General features: G+C 56.2%; 2 protein-coding genes across 9 annotated transcripts in view; one reads left to right on the top strand and one right to left on the bottom strand.

The window, feature by feature from the left end:
* The window catches only part of Niban2 (niban apoptosis regulator 2), a 54,726-nt gene extending 44,928 nt beyond the window's left edge, over positions 1-9,798 (top strand). For both annotated transcript variants that reach the window (XM_090330674.1, XM_090330675.1), the window contains exons 6-14: positions 2,097-2,212; positions 2,655-2,759; positions 2,858-3,020; positions 3,801-3,988; positions 6,990-7,145; positions 7,428-7,544; positions 7,646-7,753; positions 7,834-7,945; positions 8,085-9,798. In XM_090330674.1, coding sequence (XP_090186800.1) covers positions 2,097-2,212; positions 2,655-2,759; positions 2,858-3,020; positions 3,801-3,988; positions 6,990-7,145; positions 7,428-7,544; positions 7,646-7,753; positions 7,834-7,945; positions 8,085-8,686 — 1,667 coding nt within the window. In that variant the 3' untranslated portion in view covers positions 8,687-9,798. The remainder of the gene's footprint in view (positions 1-2,096; positions 2,213-2,654; positions 2,760-2,857; positions 3,021-3,800; positions 3,989-6,989; positions 7,146-7,427; positions 7,545-7,645; positions 7,754-7,833; positions 7,946-8,084) is intronic.
* Positions 9,799-11,063: 1,265 nt separating this feature from the next.
* The window catches only part of Lrsam1 (leucine rich repeat and sterile alpha motif containing 1), a 33,451-nt gene continuing 25,973 nt past the window's right edge, over positions 11,064-18,541 (bottom strand). For all 7 annotated transcript variants that reach the window (XM_090330666.1, XM_090330665.1, XM_090330668.1 and 4 more), the window contains 6 exons: positions 17,421-17,516; positions 14,860-14,958; positions 13,899-14,030; positions 13,245-13,326; positions 12,680-12,825; positions 11,064-11,650 (listed from right to left, as the gene is read on the bottom strand). In XM_090330666.1, coding sequence (XP_090186792.1) covers positions 11,525-11,650; positions 12,680-12,825; positions 13,245-13,326; positions 13,899-14,030; positions 14,860-14,958; positions 17,421-17,516 — 681 coding nt within the window. In that variant the 3' untranslated portion in view covers positions 11,064-11,524. The remainder of the gene's footprint in view (positions 11,651-12,679; positions 12,826-13,244; positions 13,327-13,898; positions 14,031-14,859; positions 14,959-17,420; positions 17,517-18,541) is intronic.

Raw genomic sequence — 18,541 nt, 5'->3', positions numbered from 1 at the left:
CTCACAGGTGACAGTTTTAGCCAGGACTTATTTTAGTAGGGAGAAACGGAAACCAGAGTGAAGTATTTCCTGTTCTCCATACCGGAAATGGCAGTTAAAGACTCAAAATGGTGGTTCTTATCTGTGGTGTTATTCTTGGAGCTGGGGGAGCCGGCCTGGTGATTCCTCGTCCTTGGGCAAGGGCTCCGGGCGGGCAGAGTGCGTGAGGTCGAAACCCAGGACCCCTTCAACACGTGCTGCGGCCTCACAGACCTTTCATTCTTTCTGTCTCTACCTGTTTGTGAGGAGTTCGCAGAAGGCAGACTTATCTAGCTCCTATTGGAGCTGCTGAGCTTGACGTCAAAAGGGAGCCATGAAAAGGAGCTAATCAACTTTTTCAGTTTACACTTTTCTTCTTCTTCTTCTTCTTCTTCTTCTTCTTCTTCTTCTTCTTCTTCTCCCTCCTCCTCCTCCTCCTCCTCCTCCTCCTCCTCCTCCTCCTCCTCCTCCTCCTCCTCCTCCTCCTCCTCCTCCTCCTCCTCCTCCTCCTCTTCTTCTTCTTCTTCTTCTTCTTCTTCTTCTTCTTCTTCTTCTTCTTCTTCTTCTTTCCACTCCACTCCTCCCCTCCACACTCCACTCCTCTCCCTTTCCCTTCTCTCCTCTTCTTTCTTCCTCCTCTCGTTCCTGCTCCTTTTCCTCCTCCTCCGGCCCCACCTCCTCCTCTTTACTTGAACTCAGGGTCTTAGACTCTCGTTTGGCTTTATTCACTTAAGATCGGTGCTTCACCTCTTAATCCATACTTCCACGCCTGGCTTTTTGCAGGTTATCAAGACACTCATGAGCTGGTTTTTGGTTTTTGGTTTTGTTTTTTGGGGGTCATAGGGATTGAATTCAGCCTGGCACTGTCTCTGAGCTCTTCAGCTCAAGACTACCACCCTACCCTTGAGCCAAGCCCACTTCCCATTTTCTAGGGATTAATTAGAGATAAGAGTCTCAGGTCCTTTTGTGCCGGGCTGGCTTTGAACCTTGACCCTCAGATCTCAGCCTCCTGCGTAGCTAGGATTACAGGCGTGAGCCTGTAATGAGCTTCTGGCTCATGAGCTGTTTTGCCCTGGCTAAGTTTACATGCTTGAGCCACCTGTACCTGACTTAGTTTACTTGGGTTCTTGGGTTTGATTTTTTTTGTCTAGCCTTTTGATATCTGTTAAAAATAGTATTTTTCTGTCTTTTCATCCGTCCATCCTGCCCCAATAGCACATTTTATAGTAACCAATAATAGATGCCTTTTTTTTCCCTGGCTTCCTGTAGCTTGGGCTGAACCTGGGGCATTGTGTCTCTTAGAAATGGACCACCAAGCCAGACCTCGACTCCTCTCACTCCCTCAGCTTCTTGTAGCCTCTCAACCCAGCGTCGATATGAACCACAGACCAGACTGACCTGAGACCTGAAAATGTCATTCCCTGTCCTGCCCGCTGCCCCCTCAGGCCTCCCCGTGGCTCGCAGCTTGTCTCAGGCTGCTGTCCAGGGAGGCCAAGCCAGGGTGGTGGTTCCCATTGTGCAAAAGAGAAAACTGAGGCCCCTTCAGGGTTCAGCCATACTCCAGCCCACAGGCCAAGCTTAGCCTCTTGCCTGCGTTGGTCAGTGAAGCACGGGGACAGAGCTGCGCCCACTTACTTGAGCGGCGGAGACGGGCGGGGTGGCCTGCACAGCTGCTTCCTTACTCTCTGGCCACTGTAGCTAACATTGGTCCCAGTGGAGGGGCAGGGGCAGCAGCCAGGAGTATAAGAATGCTGATGGGGTCCCGGAGCCGTTGCAGGCAGCCTCTGGGGAAGTACGGGGTCAGCTCCCGCTGGTGTGGCTCTGCCGCTTGCGGTGGGCCGGGGTCTGCTGCCTCTCACTGGAGCGGGGTTAGTAAGAGTGCCAGGTCTCCGGTCTTGGAGGATGTGAGGCTGGAGGGGGGGCGGGGGCTGCTTACTCTTGTGTCACTGGGACTTCTAGGGTGTGGGGTGCTCCCAGCATTCCTTGTGTGTGGTAAGTGGGGGTTCTGGTCATTCACGGGTCTGGGCCATTCATTGGCTCTTGGTCCTCTGCCCACCCCCCTCCCGCCCCCCGAGCAGGCATCCCTGAAGACTCCAAAGTGGAAGGCCCTGCGTTCACAGATGCCATCCGCATGTACCGCCAGTCGAAGGAGCTGTACGGCACGTGGGAGATGCTGTGCGGGAACGAGGTGCAGGTGAGGCCAGGAGTCTGCGTGCAGGGCCCCGGGGTGGGGCTGGGCCAGGGACGAATGCTATGACTGTGGGTTGGGAAGGAGGCCACAGGCTCAAGTCTTTTCTGGAGCAGTTGCCAGGTGTGGGTACGGACAAGGTGGCTGCAGCCCTGGCCATGAAGACCTCTGTCTTCAAGGAGAAAGTGATGTGCAACAGACGCATATTTGCAGGAGGGGCACAGTAGTTAAGATAGGCAGAGTGGTGTGTGCAAAGGTCCTGAGGTAGGGCCTTGGGTCTGAGGAGCTTGCAGGGCCCCTCTAGCAGCTATGCTGACACCTGTGAGACGATGTTGGAAGCCTGAGAAGCAGAATCATGGGGCAGAAGGCCAGGCTCAGAGGATGGGGCTTGAGCGGCTGGGCTTGCCGGAACAGAGATGATGGACCCTGGCTACGCCTCTCCGTCTAGATTCTCAGCAACCTGGTGATGGAGGAGCTGGGCCCCGAGCTGAAGGCAGAACTGGGCCCGCGGCTGAAGGGAAAGCCGCAGGAGCGGCAGCGGCAGTGGATCCAGGTGAGTGGGCCGGGGACCTCAGGGCTGGAGGACGGGACTGGGACCGCCGGTCTGGTTTTCTCCGCCCTGGCATTCACCCCTGGCCGTGGCTGCTGCAGATCTCGGATGCTGTGTACCGCATGGTGTACGAGCAGGCCAAGGACCGCTTGGAGAAGGTGCTGTCCAAGCTGCAGCTGGCCCGGCCGGCCATGGAGGCTGCCATCCGCACCGACATGGACCAGATCATCACCTCCAAGGAACACCTGGCCGCCAAGATCCGAGGTGGGGCCCGCGCCCCTCCCCTCTGGTAGCGGCGGCCCCGTGGCCGGCGAGTTCTTGTGTAGCTGCATTTTCTGTAGAGTGGGAGGGCTTTGGTTTGGTTTTAGTTTGGGGGAGACGCTCTCGTCTGGTAGGTGCATGTCGGGTTTTCTGGTGGTTCGTCAGAGATGAAGGCTCACGCCTTTCCTGCCTGTGCTGGCTTCGAACCGTGATCCTCAGACCTCACCGTCTGAGTGGCTGAGTAGAGGCGGGAGCCACCAGCACCCAGCCAGGTATCAATTGTCTTTTTTTCCGCGGTGGGGGGGATCCTAGGACTTGAGCTGAGTGCCTTGCGCTTGCTGGCCGAGGGGCTCCCCTGCCGAGCCCCCAGCCTCTTTCATACTGGTAGTTGAGCTCCTGTCTGGAAGTACGGACAGCAGTCCGCCCCTTTAGGCTTTCCCTCACGGCTAGAACGACACCCAGCTACCAGCCGCGGTTGAGCAGAGGCTCCCGTGTATTCTAGGTGCTGGCCCGGAACCTTGATCCTCCTGTTTGCAAAGTCTTCCAGGTAGTCAGTATTAAAGGCATGAGCTCCCGATGCTGTTTAGAATTGAAACAAGGAGCTACGTCCCTAAAGATGAGAATTTTTCTCGGCTTCTGACTAAGCAGCCCGTGGTTGATGCCTTTGGACCCAGGTCCCGTGTCAAGGCCAGAGCGCGGAGCTCCGGCGTGACGGGAAGTGTCTGTGCCCAGCGCCATCCACCTGGCCGCCGCCTCTGCTGACCTGGCTTCCTCTCCACACAGCCTTTATCCTCCCGAAGGCCGAGGTGTGCGTGCGGAACCACGTTCAGCCCTACATCCCCTCCATCCTGGAGGCCCTGATGGCGCCCACCAGCCAGGGATTCACTGAGGTTCGGGACGTCTTCTTCAAGGAGGTCACGGACATGAACCTGAACGTCATCAACGAGGGCGGCATCGACAAGCTGGGCGAGGTGAGGAGGCCTGGGCTCGCGGCTCTCCCACACACACCCAGGGCATTGGCTGTGGGAATCGGCCCGGCACCAGGGGCACAGGCCAACAAAACAAACATGTCACCAGCCCTGGGTGGGACCAGCAAAGAGGGGTGACAGCAATTGCTTTTTGCCATCAGCCCTTATAAATAAAGCAAGAGATTATGAAAAGATAAAGAATTTAGCCAGGTACAGCAGCTCGTGCCTTTAATCCCAACCATTTGGAAGCTGGAGTTCAGGAGGATCAGGGTTCAAGACCAGCCCCTGCAAAGCGGGAGTGAGAGCCTATAGCAACGGACCATTCCCAGGGGCCTGGTGACACACACATGTCATTCTGTCTATTGGGAGACATGGATGGGGGGATTGTGGTCATAAGGCCCTGGGGAAAATGTGAAACCCTATCTCAAAAATAAAGCAGAAACATAGCTGGGCGCTGGTGGCTCACACCTGTAATCCTAGCTACTCAGGAGCCTGAGATCTGAGGATCACAGTTCAAAGCCAGCCTAGGCATGAAATCTCCAAATAACCACCAGAAAACTGGAAGTGGCATTGTGGCTCAAGTGGTAGAGTGCTAGTGCTAGCCTTGAGCTGAAGAGCTCAGGGACAGCATCCAGGCCCAGAGTTCAAGTCCCACAATTGACTCAATCAATCAATAAAATAAAAAGCAAAAACAGTAGATGAGTGGATTCAAAAAATGTATCTATACACAATGGACTTTTACACAGCTATTAGAAAGAATAAAATAACATTTTCAGGGAAATGGATGGAACTAGAACAAATGTTAAGTGAGGTAAGCCAAGTTCAGAGAGATAAAGGGAGCATGTTCTCTCTGATGTATGGAAATTAGATCTAAAATGCACTGGGATATGATAAATTATACAGGATTCTAGATATTTATACCCAGTAAGACCAAAAGAAGGCACTCTGGCAAGAAACACAAAGGAGAGATGCTTAAGACCTCTTCGTATTTATATAAAATGATATATATATATATATATATATATGAACTCCCAAATATAGAAACAAGAGGCCTCTCTTCTCCTTAAAAAAATTATTTATTTATTTTTATTTATTTATTTTTACCAGCCTGGGGTTTGAACTCAGGGCCTGGGCACTGTCCTTTGATACTTTTTGCTCAAGGCTAGTACTTTGCCATTTGAGCCACAGAGTCACTTCTGGCTTTTTCTGTGTATGTGGTTCCAGGGAATTGAACCCAGGGTTTCGTGAATGCTAGGTGAGCATGCTACCACTAGGCTATGCTCCCAGCCCCCCAAGTTAAATTTTATTTTAGGTGATTCTGTCTTTTCCTTATGTGTGGTGTTTTCAAGTGTATTTCTTGGGAAGGGCTGGGGAGGGTACAGAGCTCAAGGGAAAAGGGGTGCACATGTGCAGCAGTGTTGCTCTCTGGTCACAGAAGAAAGTGAACTACACAATTCTTGGGTAGAGACGGGCGGGAGGGGGCGGGAGGGACCAGGAGAGAGTGAAGGCACCGAAGACACAACGGAAGGAAATGCACTCATTACCTGATTCACGCAACTGTAATCTCTCTGTGCATCTCCTTTCTATTAACAATAAAGCAAATGAATAAAACAAAGTAGGAGGCTGTGGCTTAAGTGGTAGAGTGCCATCTTGAGCAGAAAAGCCAAAGGAGGCGCCATGTTGAACGCCCAGTACTTCCATAAAAATAAAGGAAAAATCCAGGCACTCGTGGCTCACACCAGTCATCCGCACCACTCTGAAGGCTGAGCTCTGAGGATCATGGTGTAAAGCCAGCCTGGGCAGGAAAGGCCATGTGACTCTTACCTCTCACCACCAGAAAACTGGAAATGGAGCTGTAGCTCAAAATGGTAGAAGCACTAGCTGTGAGAAGAAAAAACTCAGGGACAGTGCCCAGGCCCTGACTTTAAGCCCCACGACTGGCAAAATAAAATTAATTTAATAAAAGGAAAGGAAAAAAAAATGGCCAGGGCGTGGCTTAAGTGGTAGAAGTACAAGGCCCTAAGGTTCAAATTCTGACACCACCATAAATAAAAGAAATAAATGAAGGAAGAAAGGTAAGCTTTACATTTGAGCAATATAATGAACGAGGCAGTCAACCATTCATGAACACTGCAAACATAGGAAGCCCCTCCCTTCCCTGGCCTCAGTTACCTGGTTCTCCAGGTGGATGAGCTCCAGGGTAAACAGCTGCCTGGAACCCACACAGATGTTAAGTGCAGGCAGAAACTGTTTTGTACACTGTGAGTTCACAGACAATACTGATCAGACTTTTCTTTTTCATCAGTTATGGGGCTTGAACTCAAGGCCTGGGTGCTTTCCCTGAGCTTTTTTTTTGCTCAAGGCTAGTAGTCTACTATTTTGAACCATGGCACCACTTCCAGCCTTCTGGTGGTTAATTGGAGATAAGAATCTCACAGATGGCTGTAAGTTTGGCCTAATGGTAGAGTGCTTGCCTAGCATGCACAAAGGCCTAGGTTCTATTCCTCACTCAGTACCAGAAGTGGTGCTGAGGCTCAAGTGGTAGAGCTCTAGCCTTGAGAAAGTCCAAGGACAGTGCTCAGGCCCTGAGCTCAAGCCCAGGACTGGCAAAAAAAAAAAAAAAAAAAAAGTCTCACAGACTTTCTGGTTAGGGCTGGCTTTGACCCTCGATGCTCAGATCTGGGCCTTTGAGCAGGTAAGATTACAGGCGTGAGCCACTGAGGCCTGGCTAATAATCAGAATTTGAGAGCCAGAAAGGACTTTAGAGACCTTGAAAAGCTGTCTTCCTTATTTGGAGATTGAAGACCCAGCACCCCAGAATGGATGAGAAGTGTCCCCCTAGCCTCCACAATGCGGTGCTGCTAGAACAGGCTGCCCCTGCCTTCGAATCCTCCTTCCTCCTGTCCTGCCCCTCCCTCTCCCCGGGCCTGGCCTTAGCCCCATCCTTGAGAGGCCATCCCCAGTGGCCCCAGCTCAGGCCCCGCCCCTGCTCCTGCCCCTGCAGTACATGGAGAAGCTGTCCCAGCTGGCCTTCCACCCCCTGAAGATGCAGAGCTGCTACGAGAAGATGGAGCCGCTGCGGCTCGACGGGCTGCAGCAGCGCTTCGACGTGTCCAGCACCTCCGTGTTCAAGCAGCGAGCCCAGATCCACATGCGTGAGGTGGGCCCCAGGCTCTGCCCCGGCTGCACCACGGCACCTCCCTCCGGTCCCCGTCCCAGCCCTGCCTCTCCTCCCGGAGAGAGCCGCCCTTGCCATTCGCCTGGCTGCCACTGCCAGCCCCGGGCCCCCTTCCTGTTCTCTCCAGGCGGGCCGGGCCCTGGTGCCCAGCACTGTGCCACGTGTGAACTAGCACCCCCTCAGGGCAGGCGTGGGGTGGGGGGCTGGCCCCTCAGCCACCAGGGGCTGGCAGGCCTCCCACACGGCCCGTGCTGTGTCCTGCAGCAAATGGATAACGCGGTGTACACGTTCGAGACGCTTCTGCACCAGGAGCTGGGGAAGGGGCCCACCAAGGAGGAGCTGTGCAAGTCCATCCAGCGGATCCTGGAGCGCGTGCTGAAGGTGAGGGCCGCCTGGGTGTGTGTGGAGGAAGGCTCGCCTCCCCTTCCCAGGCTGGGCGGAGAGGAGCCCCCGGCCCGCTCACCCTGCTCCGCTCCCTGCAGAAGTATGACTACGACAGCAGCTCCGTGCGCAAGAAGTTCTTCCGGGAGGCGCTGCTGCAGATCGCCATCCCCTTCCTGCTCAAGAAGCTGGCCCCCACCTGCAAGTCGGTGAGCCCAGCACCCCTCAGCCCGGCGGGCGGGGCCCCCCTGCCCATCTGACCACCCGCCCCCGCCCGCCCCGTCCCCAGGAGCTGCCCCGCTTCCAGGAGCTGATCTTCGAGGACTTTGCCCGGTTCCTCCTGGTGGAGAACACGTACGAGGAGGTGGTGCTGCAGACCGTCATGAAGGACGTCCTGCAGGGTGAGTGGCGCCAGAGGAGAGAGGTGGACCTCCAGCCATGAGGCGGGCACCTCAGGGGGAAGAGGCGGGGTGCCCCGGGGCAGGGGGCGGGCCGGGGGTGCCAGGCTGAGCGTCCTGCCCTGCTGTCGCCCACCTGCAGCGGTGAAGGAGGCCGCCGTGCAGCGCAAGCACAACCTGTACCGGGACAGCGTGGTCATGCACAACAGCGACCCCAACCTGCACCTGCTGGCCGAGGGCGCGCCCATCGACTGGGCCGAGCGCTGCGGCGACGCAGGTGAAGACAGCGGGGGAAGCAGCGGCAGCCCCAGCCTTGGGGCCCCCGAAGCAGTCACCCCCTCCGAGAAGCGCCGTCGGGCCAAGCAGGTGATGTCTGTGGTCCAGGATGAAGAAGCCGGGCTGCCCTTCCAGGATGGCTCTGAGTCGCCATCCCTTGCGTCCCCGGACAGTGTCACCGAGCTCCGTGGCCTGTTGGCTCAGGATCTGCGGGCTGAGAGCCCCCCACCAGCCAGTCCCCTGCTCAATGGGGCTCCTGCCCAAGAGAGCCCGGAGCCTGGGGCAACCCCCGAGGCCGCCTCACCGCCCGCCTCACCCCTCCGGCATCCCCCACCCGGAAAGGCTGTGGACCTTGAGCCCCCCAAGCCCAGCGACCAGGAGACCGGAGAGCAGGTGTCCAGCGCTGGCAGCCGCCCCCCCATCCACACCACCACCGAGGACAGTGCTGGGGTGCAGACGGAGTTCTAGGCTGATCACCCTGTTTCTGTGGACACAGCAAGGGGCATGGCAGGCGTGGCTGCGGGGGGGCGGGCTCCAGCCTGTGCCAGCGTGCAGTGCGGGTGGAGGTGGGCAGAGTGGGGTCCCCCTCATTGCTGATCTCAGAGGCAGGGGTGGTTTCAAGGTTTCACTTTGTGGGGGGCTGGACACAGCTGGGGAGCTCCTCCATCCTGCCCTCCGCTGTCACCTCTGTTCCCTTCCTGATGGGTCTTGCTGTCCTCTGGGGAGCCCAAGGCAAAGCCCTCACCCTGGGCACCAGCATGCGGGAGTGGGGGGGAAAAAGGGGAGGGAGGGAGTGCCCAGGCCTCCTTTCCCCTGCCCACGTGTCCCCCCAAGCCAGGAGGGCTCACCCATGGCTGAGAGAAGCCAAGGAGGGTCTCAGGCTGGAGGAGTGCTGTGGAGGTATTGGGGGTCTCTAGAGGGGAGTAGGGCCAGGGCCTGGGGATGAAATGAAGGCTGGATATGTGCTGGAATGTGTGGAGGGGGAAGGGAGGGGCTGGTGTCTGGGGACCAGTGGGAGCTCTGAGCAAGAGGAGGTGGCGGTGAAGGCCACTTGCAAATGGAGCACAGCCTGTCTCCCTCGTGCCTGCCTGGGGCTCTCCAGTCCTGGAGTTCCCTCTGTCCCAGCAGGCTCGGGGGTGAGGCTCTGGCTACTCCTGGCTGCCCACAGGAAGCTGGAAGGGCTCTGAGAGGCAGCAGGCGCCCTTGCTCTGCAGGACACTGAGGCTTGTGTGGCCTCTGCTGCAGGACAGTCCCAGCTCCCTGTCATCTGTGAGTCACTGTGGTCCTGGCCGTGGCCCTTCTCTAGCTATCTGCTCCTCACTCTTCCTGCTCTGGGGGTGGGGAGGAGGGCAGGGTGGGAGCTGCCTGCAGCCAAGCCCATGCTGCTCCTGCTGGGACCTGCTCCTGCTGGGACGAGGCAGGGGCTCAGGGACGCCCAGTCCCCGCCCTTAGCCGAGCCAGTCTCCCATCTCTTCCACGCTCTCTAGTGCCTTGGGGTTTGATCGTCCTCCCGGATGTGGTAGTGAGAATCCTATGCAAACTGTTTAAGCTTCTGCTAATCAATAAATGCTTTATTTAAAGCTTGTTCTGTGGAGTGTTGGGGGAGGAGGCTGGGCGAGAACCAAGCCTCCATTCCCTGGTGTCCTGGCTTGACCAGGTCCCATAAGCCCCATGGTGGAGTTCCTATGTCATTTTACAAAATCCAAGGGGGCTTTCCAGGCTCAGGGCGCCCCAGTGTCTGCTCAGGGCCCCGGGGTGTCGCCAGCCTGTCAGCTCTTTAGGACCTGATTATAGACTGGCACTGGTTGAGCTCTCACTGTGGGCAGAGCTCTTCACATGGAGGACAAAGGGAGACAGGGCACTGGCTGGGGTGAAGTGACACTGGAAACCCCACATCCTCCGCAGCTAGTGGAGTAAAAATGTCTCTCGGAGATGCTGTAACAGCCAGGCTCTAAGGGGCTGCTGGCTTTCCTGGTCAGTCTGTTCATGGTGGCCAAGGCCAACTCGGAGCTCAAGCTCCTTGAGTAGACTAGAGGGTGGCAAAAGCCTTTGCTCCCTAAGCCCTAGTGAGACTCCCACAGAACAGTGAGGCCTGCCTCAGGCTTCAGCCTCCTGTCTTGTCCAAGCTAAGTGGAGGTGAGAAAGGGAGGAGATAAGGGAAGAGGGGAGACAAGTTTCTCTCTGGAAATCCTCATCATTATGAAGGGCACTGCAGGGTAGGTGGTCCTCGTTAGGCAGAATCAGTGGGCGGGGCCCTTGACCTTCCTGGCATTATAGCCAAGCACCCGGCGCCCCCTGGTGGCTGGAAGCTGAGGTGCACATCCTGTTCAGGATGGAGGGATGGAGAGACGGGCCTGAAACTGTCACTGAGTGTAGCAGGCCTGCCATTTGCCTCCAAACCACCTGTCAGAGATCACATGAGTAGGGGGCGGGAGTTGGGCCTAGTGGTAAAGTGTTTGCCCAGCATGCACAGAGACCTGGGCTTCCTGAGTACCACATACATAGAAAAAACAAGTGGTTCGGTGCTGTGGCTCAGGTGGCAGAGCTCGTCTTGAGAAAGCCCAAGGACAGTGCTCAGACCTCGCGCTCAAGCCCAGGACTGGCCAAAAAAGAAAGAAAGAGAAGAAACCACATGAGTGTACCTCTGCCTCAGGTGCCTGGAATTTTGCAATGAACCCCAAGGCACAACAGAGCAGGCTCTGGAGACAGGATGCTTCCAGGCTGCACACTCATTGCAGTTGCAGTGAGGGTTCCAGGCCCGAGCAGGGGAAGCTCAGCAGCTGACCAGGGTGCTGCAGCTCTGACTCACCCCATACCCACTCCCAGCAACCTGCGGACAACAGGAAAGAGCAGCTGATGGCTTTATTGATGTTTGCTGCTTCAGGCTGAGCTGTCTGCGTGAGGTAGGGTGGAGAGCAGGTGGGACATGCTCAGGGAGCGGCAGAGGGGAACAAGGGTGCAGACTGTGTGGCTCACTGTCCTAGCTGGACGACCACCCCCTCTCAGACCAGGGACAGCTGTGTGGGCTCGACAAGATGAGGGTGGAGTACAGTGTTCTGAGAGGCAGGCAGGGGTGGGAGTGGGGATGGAACCATGGAACCTCACCTATGGCACAGCCACCTCTCCACACCCTGGCCTTTCCTTGGACTCTTGGGGCCCCATCACCAGCTGAGCTGTCCCCTTGGTGTTCTGAACAGCTACATCCCATGAGGAGCAGTGGGGAGAGGCCGTGGATGCCAGGCGGGCAGAAGCCTGGGCCTGCTTTGGTGGGAGCTGCTCAGGGGCGTGGCGGTGCCCGCTGTGTGCTCAGCTGCTGTGGTAGATCCGCAGGCGCTGGGTGATCGCCTGGCGGCACAGCGGGCAGGTGCGCAGTGGCTGGCAGCACTGCTGGCAGCAGCAGACATGGCCGCAGGTGAGGAAGACGATCTGGGCCTGCGGAGAGAGCGGGCAGCAGGCTGAGCCCCCCGGGAGTCAGGTCCACGAGCTTTGCTCTTCAGCTTAAAAGCCTGGGGGCGTGGGGGCTGGGCTGTGACTCAAGAGGAAGGGCGGCTGCCTGGAGGTTGCAAGTTCAAACCCCAGTATCACCAAAATAAGTAAAGTGACCTGTGGTTCTGGCCACCATGAGCTACTCAAGCAGCGCAGGCACGCGTGGATAGAGGCCCCAGGGGGAAAACCTCGTCAGCCCTCTGTTCGCTCTGTGCCTGCACCTCTGTGGTCATTCCCAACTTCTTTCTGTGTGCGGTGCTGGGCGGGTGAGCTGGACCCGTGTGTCTGTCATTTTTGTTGTCGTGGTTGGACACACACCTGCCAGCCCCTGAACTCCTGGTTGGAATGACAAACTTTGAGAGTCCAGAGCCCTAAAGCACACTTAGTTAGGCATATAGTTTGAGGAAATCATCAAGGATGCGCTTCAAACTCTTCCAATCCATCTGTAATATGAAGAACTGGGAATTGTCTCCAGGGCCCACGGGTCAGGGCTGAGATTGAACCCTGCGACTGCTCTGCCTCACACGGCAGAGCCACCAGCACAGCTGGTGTTGCGGGTGGGAGCCCGCTGGGAAGGCCTGCAGGGGTCTGTACTTTACACACTGCTGTGCTGGCTTCCTACGATTTTGTTTTAAAGAGCTAATTCTACCATTTTTGAAAAGTCTTGGCAGGAAAAGCCACACTGTTGCTGTTTCATGACAGGAAATTACTCCAATGTAGTTAACGAGTTGAAGCAAAATATTCCTCTTATGAAAAGAAAAAAAAAAAAACAGAAAAATGTTAGCATTGCTCACGTTTGGGCCAAGGAGCTGATGCTTCCTGCACTTTGCTCTGCTGTATTTCCTAGACAGTCTAATGACATAACATGCTCATGTCACTACGGAACTGTTTACAAAATTCTGTGTCCAGTGAGGCAGAGGAGGAAGGGCTAGCTGGCGAAGGCCCTGCACCCTGCTGGGTCCCAGGGCCACTTACCTCCCGTTCCAGGCACACGACGCACTCTGAGGCCTGCGCCTCCAGCTCGGCAGGGGGAGCTGATGGCCTCACTGCCTCGGTCGGCTCCTGGGCAGGAGGGAGGGGCTCCAGGGCCTCGAGGACCTCATCCTTGGTTGGCTTCGGCTCTGTGGAGCCAAAGGGACAGCCTAAGCCGGGGGTCATCTGAGGATGAGCCTGACCCCTAGGGTCATTTCCGAGGGCCAGCTGTGAAGTGGAGTGACGCCTCCTGCGGCCCTGTCACCTCACCATGCTGGCACAGATGACAGAATGCTGGCAACAGGGCCTCTAATTCCTAATGGTTGTGGGACCCTTCACAGCCACCCTACATCACTTTCGAGGATGAGAAACCTGAGGCTCAGAGAGGGGGCATCACTTGTGGGGGCCACAGAGCCATGGGGAAGCAGAGCCCTCGGCTTCTCTGCCAGGCTGTTCAGAAGACTGGACAGGCCCCGCCCATCAGGGGTCAGCAGAATGCCAAGTCCCCGAGGCTGCCCCTTCCTTCCCCTCCAGCCCTTGTGAACTGCCCTTCTGCCTAGGCTGGTACCTGGCCGGATCCTGGCCATGTCCAGCAGGTCCCGGGCCCTCTGCAGGATTTCGTGCTGCAGACCAGCTTCTGAGACACCTATCTGTGGCAGAGAAAGGGAGGGCAAATGGTGGCCGGCCTGGGTGGGACCCCTCTGCAGCCTAGGGCAGCCCTGCGAGGCCCCGGCCCACGGGGTTTCCCTATCCCCAGCCTCTGGCACCTTCAGCAGAAACAGGAAGGCCAGGGCCCTAGGGTCAGCAGGTGACAGAGAAGCACCCCAGCTGTGCAGGTGACTGGCTCAATGCTGGTGACAGCATGGACTGTGGCACCTGCGTGTCTTGTCACCCCAGGACCTCCAGTCATAGTTCTTGGGGTCAGAAAGAAGAGGCAAGGAGAGGCCACCAAGGCTGTGCTGCCCACAAGCGCGGCACCTGAACCACACAGCCCAGTGGGGCCGTGCTACCCACCCTCACCCTGCTCTGAAGAGTAAGTGGATTATCTGATGCCAGGCCCTCAGCCCATGTCCAGGGCTCAGGCAGTGAGGAGGTGATGCCTGTGACCCGGTGGGGCAGGCTAGACCAAGTGTTCTGGACATTTCAGCAGAATGGGCTCGGCCATGAACCACTTGAAGAGCGAGTCCAGCTTCCCTGGCCTTCCTGGGCTTCTGCTTCCCACCTTGGCCAGGTCCGCGGGGCTCATGTGGCACAGCATGTCCAGAGATACTCGGTGGTGGGCGAAGATGGGCAGGTACTGCTCGGCAGACAGCTCCACCAGGAGGGCCGCCAGGGGGCGCTCCAGGCCTCCTTCCTGCAGGACAGGTGGCGAGGAAGGAAAGCAAACAAGAGGGTGGGCGCAGGACTGAGTGAACATCCAGAATGCTTCCCCGGGATTTCCCCCAAAAGGGCTGGGGGAGCAGCGTCCGTGGTGGAGCGCCTCTCCGCAAGGCTCGGCCCTGCGTTTAGAGAGGGGAGCTGTGTGTGCCCTTCCAGCACCATACTCCACAGAAAGGCAAGTTCCCAGGATGGTATGTACACAGCAAAAGACCCCACCTTTTTTTTTTTTTTTTTTGGTCAGTCTTGGGGCTTGAACTCAGGGTCTGAGCACTGTCCCTAAGCTTTTCTGCGCAAGGCTAGTGCTCCTCCACTCTGAGCCACAACACCATTTCTGGTTTCCAGGTGATTTATTAGAGGCAAGAGTCTCCTAGACTTTTCTGTCTGGGCTGGTTTTGAACCATGATCCTCAGATCTCAGATTCCTGAGTAGCTAGGATTACGGGCGTGAGCCACAAGTGCCTAGCTATGACTCAACTTTTATTAAAGTTTTTAGAAGTATATGTGTGTACTATGTACATGTGCAAGTATATATGCGTGTGTACACGTGTGTGCATGCACATGTGGCCTGCTTCACAGGCAGCAGTTCTGTCTGCACACGTGGCCCACCCTGGGCTCTCTGGTCTCTGCTGGTCACAGCAATGACCAGCGCCTCCTCCCGTCCTTTCTGCCCCTTGGAGGACCTGGCCTACTTCTACCAATGGGAAGAGGGTCTGAGTCCCTGGGCGGGTGGGTGGCAGCCAGCATCTGGCAGAGACCCCTGGGCACTCCCAGAGCGAGCCATCTACTGGGTTTCCGCTTCCTCACCTGTAGCTTCAAAGACAGAGGCTTCTGGTTCAAAAGCCGCTGGTACTGGATGAGCCAGTAATTCTCCTGCTTGGTTTCACTCTTGGCTTCTAACTCCATCTGCCAAGGACAAAGGCCGTTACCAGAGCCGTGTCTCAGTAAATAAAGACCAGAATCACCACAGAGCCGAGTGGGCGCCTCTCAGGCGATGGCCCTTGGTGTGTCACAAAGGACTTTCTCACCACATGCCCATCAGGCCAGCGGCAGTGATTCCCACCCTCCGCCACTTGGGCAGTGGTCCTGGATTCTTTCCTGGGCCTGAACTTCTTCTAGGTAGTATGGGGATGACACAGGGAGAGGGATTCCCAGCATCTGCACAGAGCTCTGTGCCACACGCTGTTGGGCACTGAAAGATATCATTTTCTTGTCCTAACTCTGCGAGGGCAGTTTTACCTCCCAGGTGGGGAGACCGAGGCTCAGGAGGATGAGTACCATGCCTAGAGTGAGGGCTTGATCCAGACCAGGCCTGTGGGCCAGGCAAGATGTCAGGAGCAAGTCCCATGCAGCCCCCTTGGGCCTGACTTCCTTGTGGCCCCTCCTGGGACTCTGCAGAGCTGGCTTTCCTCCTCTGCCCTTGACCTAGAGCTGTGCATGCCTTCTGTGCCCCCATCTTTCTTTCTTTTTTGTCTGAGATAGGGATTCAAATTCGTTGACACTTTTACTCACTGGCTGGTGCTCTATTACCTGAGTCACACCTCCAACCCCTCTCTTCTCTTTACAGTGTTCTTGAGACCTGTTTTTGCATGTAGTCAAGCCTGGAACTCTTGATCTTCCTGTCCCAGTCTCCTTTGAACCAGTATTATAGGCCCTGCCCAGTGACTTCCCCACTACCGTGTGCCCACACCCCAAACTGGTCTGCTGAGCTGGAGCTCCCTCTGTTAGCTGTGCAACAGCAGCTTTCTGCTGGCAGGGGCGTGGGGCTGCAGCAGCACTCTGCTGGGACTGCCGTTCGCACATTGGTGCAACTGCACAAAGTGGCAGAGAGGCCTGGTGAAGAGCAGGCCACCTCTTATCCCCATGGCATGAACGTGCCCCTTGGGCTCTGCACTCTCTGAAAGAGCCAGTCTCTCCTTTCACTCTGCACTAGCCTGGGGAGGCACTCGCCGGCCATGGGAATGACACCTCTTTTCAGCCCTGGCTGGTGGGCCTGGTTTCTGTCCTCATGTACAGGATTAGGGCTCAGACATCCTGATGCAAGCTACAGTCAAAGCCATCAGGCATGGGGCAAAGTTAGGCCACTCTTTTGTGCATGTGTGTGTGTGTGTGTGTGTGTGTGAGATGGGGCTTGAACTCTGGGCCTGGGCGCTGTGAGCTCTTCAGCTCAAGGCTACCACCTTACCCCTGGAAGCATAGCCCACTTCCCATTTCCTAGTGATTAACTGGAGATAAGAGTCTCAAGGTCTAGGGGCCGGCAGTTTGGCCTAGTGGTAGAGTGCTCGCCTAGCATGCATGAAGCTCTGAGTTCGATTCCTTGGAACCGCATACATGGAAAAAAAGCTGGAAGTGTGCTGTGACTCAAGTGGCAGAGCTCTAGCCCTGAGAAAGCTCAAGGACAGTATCCAGGTCTTGAGTTCAAGCCCCAGGACTGGCAAATAATAATAATACATAGAAGAAATTGAAAAAAAAACAAAACAAAACAAAGTCTCAAGGTCTTTTGTGCCCAGGCTGGCTTTGAACTGATGATATCCTCAGATCTCAGCCTCCAGAGTAGTTAGGATTATAGGCATAAGTTGGGCCACTCTTGCCAGAAGCTCATGGCCTGCTCTGGCCATGTGAGCCCACTCCTAAGGGAACACTCGTGGCTGTTTTCAAAGCCCACTCTACAGAGATACTCAGGCTACCACTCAAGAGGCTAAAACCCTGGAAATAAGTCATATCTCTACCAGATGCCAGCCCATTCCAGTGTCGTCATGGAAACTTCCAGAAAGGTACATTTTATGAGGTCAATTCCTCCTTCCTTTTTCTGAGGTAAGGACCTACTAAGTTGTTCAGGATTGCTATGGATGCCTGGGCCTAAGGGGTCCTCCGGCTTTGGCCTCCCGATAGCTAGGACTACAGATATATGCCACTGCTCCGGTGATAGCAAGCACCAGTTCATGTGGAGAGGCATGCACATGAACAGCTACAAAGATGCACCATGATCTTTAAATTACACAGCACCAGGGCAGAAGTAGATGATTCTCAGAAGTGAAATTCTTTTCCTTTGTACTTTCCAATACTTACGACTTGATTAACAAGGGTCTTAAAAGAAAATGTAGCCAGTTTTGGGTTTGTGGCTCATGCCTATAATCCTTGCTGCACAGGAAGGTGATATCTGAGAATCGACACATGAAGCTAGCTTAGGCAGAAAAGTGTGGTTCCATGGGTAGAATACCACCTTGAGTGAAGAAACCAAGCAAGAGTATGAGGCCCTGAGTTCAAGCCCCGGAACCATATTTAAAATAAATAACAAAATGAGATAAAATCCGGCCAGGAGATGCCAGCCCTCTACCCGACTCTGACCTCGGAGGCCATGCACATACCAGGATACCCCGCAGCTCTTCCTCCCGCTGCTTCTTTTCTTTGAGCAGCTGCTGGAGCAGCGAGCTGAGAGCCCAGCGCTGCTGGGACACCATCTCCTGTAACACAAGACCACGCCCAGGGCCGCGGTGACCTCGCTCTGCCCCTGGCACACAGGATGGTGTTGGACACCACCTGGGATCCCCGCTGGCTCAGTTCTGCTGGCAGCTCAGTTCAGGGCTCGGCCTGAAGCCTCTAGGCCAAGCTGGGGGAGAAAGCCCAGGCTGCTCTGCCCCGACACTCCTCCCGCCTCCCGTCCTCGAAGCTGAGGCACCCTTCCTGGTGGCTTCGGGCCAGGCATGGGACCCCAGTGATCATGACAATGGAGTGGGGTAAGAAACAGCAAACAAAGAAATGACAGCCATGGTCTTCCTGACCACAGAGCACATGGCGGAAGCAAATGGAGGGTGGGAGAGGCGGGGGAGCTCACAGGGGGGAGGGGGACACGTGCACTGTGGCCACATCCCCTCATCCTCCTCATTCTCCTGTTCTCGGGGATCCCATGGAGACCCTGACAACAGGGGTCCTGCATCTGTGATGGGCAGAGCTGTTCCTCTGTGAAGCTTGTGTGGAGGCTCCTTTGCCATGGTAACCTTCTCTAAGGGCCTGATGCCACAGGAAGATTCCATCTTAGAGAGGACAAAAAGGGGGCTCAAGGAGAGGTAGGGCCATGCCTGGGGTCACATCACACACTTGGGCACACCCGGGGCAGGCCCCCAGGGGCAGGCATTGTCAATGCACTGGGAGGTGGGAAGACAACTTGAGGTCCTCTGCTGAGCGTGGCCAGATAGGACAGAGGCTGCTTGAAAGCTGGCACGAGCAACGGCTCCATACACCCTCCAACCCATGCCTGCACTGGGGCGATGGGGGCCCCTCCTCCTCCCCATCTGCCTAGGTCCTGGGGGCAGACTCAGGGAGCAGTCTAGTCCAAAGAGTGGGACACCAGGGCTAGGCCTGGGCTCAGTCATCCTGGGATGCCAGCCATCCCTCCACGGAGAATGCAGCCCTGAGCGGAAGAGCATGGCTTCAAGAAAGGAGCACAGCAGCGGCCAGACCCCAACCAAGGAAATGCAGAGATGGCGAA

Source organism: Megascapheus bottae, chromosome 3 (assembly GCF_031878675.1).
Source record: "Megascapheus bottae isolate mThoBot1 chromosome 3, mThoBot2.hap1, whole genome shotgun sequence".
Classification (NCBI taxonomy): Eukaryota; Metazoa; Chordata; class Mammalia; order Rodentia; family Geomyidae; genus Megascapheus; species Megascapheus bottae.
Note: the sequence above shows the minus strand (reverse complement) of the source record. Positions and strands in the feature narration are given on the sequence as shown.